The following is a 6,961-nucleotide window of genomic DNA, read 5'->3' as shown; positions in this document are numbered from 1 at the left end:
TATTACGTAAAAATGTAAAGTATAGCTGTTAAATACGCAATGTTTGGAATACATCAAGCAGGTACTTATGTGTGCATACATATTATTTTTTATTATATCTCGCAAACATATAAGAGCGCGTAACCACGTTTTACCGTTAGCTACAATTAATAACGATCTCTAATAAAGTAGACACCAATGTCCGGATAACGCAGTCGCGCTCTAATAGAATTTACAAATTCACCAACACATCACGGCACAGCGCATGAAACGGTAAGCCTGTTTCCATTTTAGCTGCCCTTTCTCCTCTCCAAAGCTTCAACATTTTTATTTATATTTTATCTAACAAATGCCGAAAGTATAGCTAAAAGCTGTGTTCCATAAAAATCCGCACGCATACACCCATACGAACAAGGATACTCATGCATGTCATCATACGCTCGGTTTACACAATCGCAACATTAAATAGCTTGCCCTATCTAGTGTAAAGCTTGCTCAATCTAGGAGAAAAAATATTTTATCCTGCCACATATAAATGTTTTCTACATTTCTTCAAGATTACATCATACCGATGAAAAAGAATTTTAAGAGGAAACATGTATTTTTCTTACAGAAATTTAATACTAGCACTATTACATTCGCCAGTGATTAATTTTGAGCAATAATAGAAGAACATAAATCGATATGTTAAAACACAACTAATTAAGATAAGCCGTCTGAATCTTGCTGTTTCTTGTGTGGTTTATATATTTTTTCAAGTTTAAACTGCGCACCAAATAAATTTTCGATCTTAAAACAGTTCTAAATTAAACGAGAAAAATAATGGTTGAGGTCCATGCTTCAAAACATTTAATTAACCAAAAGATGCAATCGAAAAGTGCAGTCGAAGTATTTGTAGCATTAAGTCGACCTCAACTAATATCACAATATTAAATTGATAATCAATTTAATAATACTGATGCTAACAATCATCTATTATTGCAATGATGCCAATAAGAATCTCCTTCTCTAACTTATCTAAACTTATTTTAAGTATTGAAAGCACTTGTTATTATTATTATTATTATTAAAGCACTAACAACAATACTTTGAATACTCAAAATTAGTAATTAATCTCTGAGCAATTTAAATACTGCCAGTATTAAATTTTTGTAAGGATTATTTGTGAAGGATCTTAAAGAGAATCGTGTATTATTCTTTGCATTTACATATTTATATTCAAAGAATCTTAAAGAAAAGGTTCTTTTAAATGTTTAAAATCATCAATAATCCTTAGATTGGGCAAACTGTACACTATGTCTGTCCCCTAGTCATAACGTCGTCTTTCGTTCTGCAAAGAAAATCGCTTCTGCAACCGGACAATCTGATATAAATATTATACAGACTAATTCTTAATTATACATCAATACTTCAATCAGTAAATACGAATATATTTCAAAATGCAACTCGAAATAAAATATACGTACATATTATAATTATATTACATTATTTCGAATAACACTTTAGAATATCTAATAATATAATCTTATTTTCCTTAACTTATTACAACCTCGAAGATAAAATCTAAACGATCTACGCTCATATATTATTCTTCTTATTTTCGATCTTAAGTTGAAGTATTCATATATAATTAAAAAACGCTCTGCATCGGGCTGATATATTTTGTATATGTGTATATAAGACTATTTATAATATTAATTTTTAAATCAATAATTAAATTTATCAGCGCATGTAATGATAATATATATAATGATATAATAAAATAATAATAATAAAATAATAATAATAATAATGACAAAATATTAAGTACTAGAATACTAGGTTGGAAAGTTAAACGCTTTAGAGAATTAATAGCGTTTAAAAATATTGAAATAATAACAGAGCACAAAGAAATAATAATTGAATTGAGTCAAATCGATAAATTTGCTGAAGATGTCTAGTGAAATTATTTGTGACAATACTGAGCGTAAATTAAATAGTAATAGAAATGTAAATATATAGCGTTATCGTTTAAAAATATAATGTTAATAATAATAATAAAATAATAATATTAAGATGATGATAATACACAAAGTATTAACTTATTATGATCGTCAGTGCGCGACAAGTACTGTTATCCTCGAGTATTTTGCAAGATGTAAGTACATAAAAATCGTGCTGGTTCCACTCTACCCAGGACGTTCTCGGGCGTACGTTATGCAAGTATGCTGCACGTACATTACTACCGTAAGCAAGATACTGACAATCGCGGACTAACCGGTACCCGTTTCCGCCGCCGGAGTGAAGATATTTCCTATTTACAACAGGGAGGTGAACGTTTCACGACGGTGGCGTCAGCACCCATGCACGAGAGGCGACCGCGGATTTAAGCATGAATACATGTGTATGAATATATGTGGGAATTAAATATATAGATCAGTGGTTTTGCTTAGAGTCCTATACGGCGCGTATTTACACATTCGATTGCGATTATCAAATTCTCCCTCGGCATGTTGATCATCGGGCGAACGCGTTTGACGAGCCAAGGGTGAATCTAATTTTAGTCTTGAGCGCAAGTAAATTTTCTTACACATTTTTAATTATATAAGAAATTTATGATTTTTACCGCAAGGACGTTTGTTGTATCATTTAGAACGCTATCAGATTATTCAACCAGAATATTCAAAAAATAAAACTTGCATTATTTTTTTACAAATTAAGTAATTTAAATAATAGTGAGTAGATTATTTTACATATTTGCAGCATCGCATGAATCTGTTCTACTTGTATTTTTCTCTTTCTTATTTTTTTCATAATACGGTTATAAACATAAAATTGGGATGCAGCGTAAGCCTGTCAATAAGACAGACTCTAAAGTTTTTTATTTTTATATTTTGTTTAAGAAATCCAACCCAAAAACAAAGTGGTATTGTCGATATCGGTGACATTCCTCTACATGTTACTATTATTTTCAATTTTCTAAAAGTTTTCGATGTAAAAATCATCTGATCCATGGGAAGCATGTACGAAGATACTTTTTCACGCTCGCCCGAGAAAATCGAAAAATTGTGCTTTTGAAGTCGTCGACGCGGCCCTTTTCAGTCCTTTGACAAGCGCATTTTGTGCCCCCGTGCATGCCACGAGGACAGCATAAACAAGCATATATACATATATACATCATTTACTCTAAAATAAAATATGTATGACGTATAGTACAAATAAATACAAAAGAGAGAACTCTAAAGTAATGAGACGTAGATAGCGTAGATCTAAAAGATATAATTCCTAGATTGCTTATGTGTCAACAAATGTAACGTAGATGATGGAAACAAGTAGGCAGAAAGTGCTGCTCAAAAAATTAAAAAAAGAAGAAAAAAAAGAGTTCGTATATATCGCGACCCCACCGCGTTTCGAAGGATTAATCTTCTGGTCCCGAGAGATTAGCTCGCGCCGGCCTAAACCATCCCTTGACGGCCCTAAAATATCAGGAACCCGCGAGCTATTTCCGCTGCGGGCGAAAGAAATCGAGCGGAATATACCGATCGCCCGATCCATGTATACTGCCACCTTAAAATTGCACGAATTCCCATTTTGTGTGTGTGTGTGTGTGTGTGTGTGTGTGTGTGTGTGTGTGTGTGGGTGTGTGTGTGTCCACGCATGTGTAGTTCAAGTGTGGGGTGTGTGTACGACAGTGCGTGCCCTCCGCCTACCCTTACCTAACCTCCCACCTAATCCTTAAAAAAAAAGGAAGAAAAAAGAAGAAAACCACAAGCGCACAAGAGAGAGAGCGGAAAAGCGAAAATCCGGTGCTTGAAGAAGCAAGTGGATTGTCTTGTTACTCTTATCATATCACAGATCACCCAAAGTGCACTTCGGTTGGGAACTTCCTACACATCTATCGTATGTATATATATGTGTGTATGTTACATATATTAACACTACCGGCATTTAGAAAAATAATGAAAAATGAGGATAATGAAAACCAAAGTTTTTCTTTTATCTAAAGTATCGTTTCACTGTGATAAATGTCGAAAATTCTTTCCGAAAATTGATTTTAACATCTCGAGTCTCGATAGTAAAATCGTTAACGAATAATAAATTCGCGTTAACGGCACGACGGAGAGTTTTTGTTTTAATTATCCTTCAACGCGACTATTTCGCTAGTCGATGCCGGTAGCGTCGGAGTAGTTTCTATTTCTACGATGGTACGGCGCGGAGTCACCCCGTCGGTGATCTCGCCTCGTTCTGCGGCGCCCGACGGCGCTTGAGCAACGCGGCGGGATGCCTTCTATTCCCTGGTGCCGCGATCAATCGAAGACAATGGGGGTTTCAGGACGAAGAAGCCGCGATCGAAGGAACTCCCCACCCCCTTGGCGATCGCGACGTCAAGATTTCCCCATTTCGCCCATCGAGTCGAAAAGCAACGTAACTCGCCGTACATCTCTGAGAAAAAAAAAGTCTTTCGTGTGATCCGCACTCCTCTCCCGCCTCGGCACGCTCGCCGAGGACGATCAGCATTCCTGAAACGTTCTATCCGAGTCTTTGGGTCTGCTCGATGTCGCGCGCGCCCCACGGCCCACGATTATTAATATCTATTCACCTAAGATCTACATATGCAATTGTCCTACGTGTGTATGTGTGTACATTGTGTATACATGCGCGCATACGTGCGTCTGTGTATCCCGTGTATCCTCCTGTAATCCATTATTATCAGTTCTAGGATTTCTTTTAAATTAATCTGTTACATATATAGTTAAAATTATAATTATAAGAAGAAATGCTCTAAGAACATTTAAGAAAGAAAATTCGAGACGCTATGCCCGATAGAATTGGGTAAAGGCGAGATTCTATAGCGCCGCAACGTGCAAGTCGGATATTCCTGGCAGAACGATCGTTGAAGTTTCATTAAACTTTCTGACACGTTGCCGTCGTTAGAACCCCCCCGAAGCGAATTATTAATAAAGTTTTATGAAGCAGCGTATCTTGTAATTAACGAGACAACAGTGTTCCTCTCTTCGAACATCTGTCTTTCCTCTTCAATCTCTTTCTTACCGACAACGAGAAGAAAGAAACTATAACGCGCAAGCTTAATTATACTTCACTTCCGCATCTATCGAGAAGTTATAAGAGAAATACCGTGTGCGCGACTTTGCGGTTGTTGTAGCTGCAAAGATTCTTCTCTTACTCTTCTTTCGCCCCTTCCTCTCCTCCTCTATCCGTGAATTTAAAGGCGGCAGGAATCAATTGATCACAGATCCCATGCGACTCCTCAATCGGAACCTGTCGCCGGACTTCGATGTTTGTTGTGTTCCAGTGTCACCACAATGGGAGCCACCTGCAGGTACTTTACGCGCGAAACGTCACTCCTTTTAGCCCGACTGAAGAACGAATGCGCGATCAATCAGCATTTTTTCTCTTTTTCTCTATCTTTCTTTCTTCCGCCCATGGATTCTCATTCTCGACGGATTTAGAAGCTGGTCTGTTGGTGCGCCGAGTCGCTGCTTTTCGAGGCTGTCTCTCGTCGCTCTGCGAGGCCGCAGCTGTCCGTATTCCGCGAGTCCCGTTGTAACAGGCCACCCTGAAGTTACATCAACAAGAACAATTTCGTGTTCTTGTATACCGCGCTGTGTATTTTGTTTTGATCGTTCGAGTATCGAAGCCGCCCTACATCAGACTGTCGGTTAATCAACGCGCTCTATCTTATATGCTACCTAACGAGTCTCTAATATCGTCTCTAATAACATATTCTAATATCGTGTCTACGAGGAGTCTGTGCCCACCTGGAGCAACATATTGGCGAAGTTACTATTGGTGAACTTGAAGTGCCGCTTGTCGTAGAACTTCAGTAACGCTGGGCTGTAAGGATGTTGGTCCTTCAGGTGAATGTAGTGCACCTCCGGCTCGTGCGTCGTATGCCCGCATTCCTCGCAGACGTACATCTATCGGACAGACATGCGATTAACAAATCACATACGGTTAATTTCAAATTATATATATTCACATAATTTAGAAAATAAAATTACAAATCACATTAAAAATAGATTAACACAAAATATTGCTTTGATGTTTCAGTCTTACAAAGTTAAATTTTTTTTTTAAGCAAGGAAACTTATACATATTTTCGAGATGTTACTCTTTAAGATTTTCAATGAATGGTTTACCTTAGCTCGTCGCTCCTTATACGCGTACTGATGCTGAACGCCATGAACCTTCTGGCCATGACTCTCCAGCGAGCACCGTTGCGTGAAGCTCTTCTCGCATAGGAAGCACTTGTAGGGTCGTACACCCGTGTGCGTTCGGGTATGCCTCTTAAGGTCGAACGTGTCGTTGAAGCCCTTCCCACAGAATGTACACAAGTAACGCTTTACGTCACTGTGACACTTCATATGACGATTGAGAAGCCGCTGAAGGCTGAAATTCTTGCTGCACACGCGGCAAGTGAAGCGATTGGGATCGTCGTCCTATTGACAAAAGGATTGAGAAGTAATTACTAAGCTATAACGACTCCCTGCAATCTCATGGCTCGTCGGCTTTGCGATTCGACACGATTGGATTCGTTATGTCGTAGCCACGTCTCTCTAGTAATGACGCTTACGCGGATGTTTAACGCAATGTTTGCAAACCAACGTTACCTTGCTACTAGGCGGAGTGCGATTAGTTCTCTCTTCGTCTCGAGTAGTTGTCGCCTGCCTCTGACCCTCGATGGCTAGAGGATTCTTTATGCCATGACCCCCGTTAACAAATTCTAGCTGACAGTCACTCGGTAAACCCAGCTACGAATCGATGAAAGGACACATTAATACTCGCCGCATTTCAATGACGATCGGTGGGAAGATGACATCGGATTAAGCACTCAAATTGACTGAGCATTGCATAATACGCGTGGCAGTGGGCCAATCCACTCCTTATCGTCTCTACATGTACCGATCTAACGCAGATGACATTGGAACTGATCTACGAACTTGCTCGAATACAATTCGATCGAATCGAAGGCTTCGAGAAA

General features: G+C 38.4%; 1 protein-coding gene across 4 annotated transcripts in view; it reads right to left on the bottom strand.

The window, feature by feature from the left end:
• Positions 1 to 65: 65 nt before the first annotated feature.
• Positions 66 to 6,961, bottom strand: part of LOC105828871 (transcriptional regulator ovo) — a 37,546-nt gene continuing 30,650 nt past the window's right edge. For 3 of the 4 annotated variants that reach the window (XM_036289418.1, XM_036289419.1, XM_036289421.1), the window contains exons 7-10: positions 6,591 to 6,731; positions 6,120 to 6,419; positions 5,739 to 5,897; positions 66 to 5,536 (exon numbers count right to left, since the gene is read on the bottom strand). In XM_036289418.1, the coding sequence (XP_036145311.1) occupies positions 5,426 to 5,536; positions 5,739 to 5,897; positions 6,120 to 6,419; positions 6,591 to 6,731 (711 nt within the window). In that variant the 3' untranslated portion in view covers positions 66 to 5,425. Of the gene's footprint in view, positions 5,623 to 5,738; positions 5,898 to 6,119; positions 6,420 to 6,590; positions 6,732 to 6,961 lie in introns of all 4 variants that reach the window. The other variant, XM_036289420.1, reaches the window with a different exon arrangement.

This window comes from Monomorium pharaonis, chromosome 7, assembly GCF_013373865.1.
Source record: "Monomorium pharaonis isolate MP-MQ-018 chromosome 7, ASM1337386v2, whole genome shotgun sequence".
NCBI classification, from domain to species: domain Eukaryota; kingdom Metazoa; phylum Arthropoda; class Insecta; order Hymenoptera; family Formicidae; genus Monomorium; species Monomorium pharaonis.
Note: the sequence above shows the minus strand (reverse complement) of the source record. Positions and strands in the feature narration are given on the sequence as shown.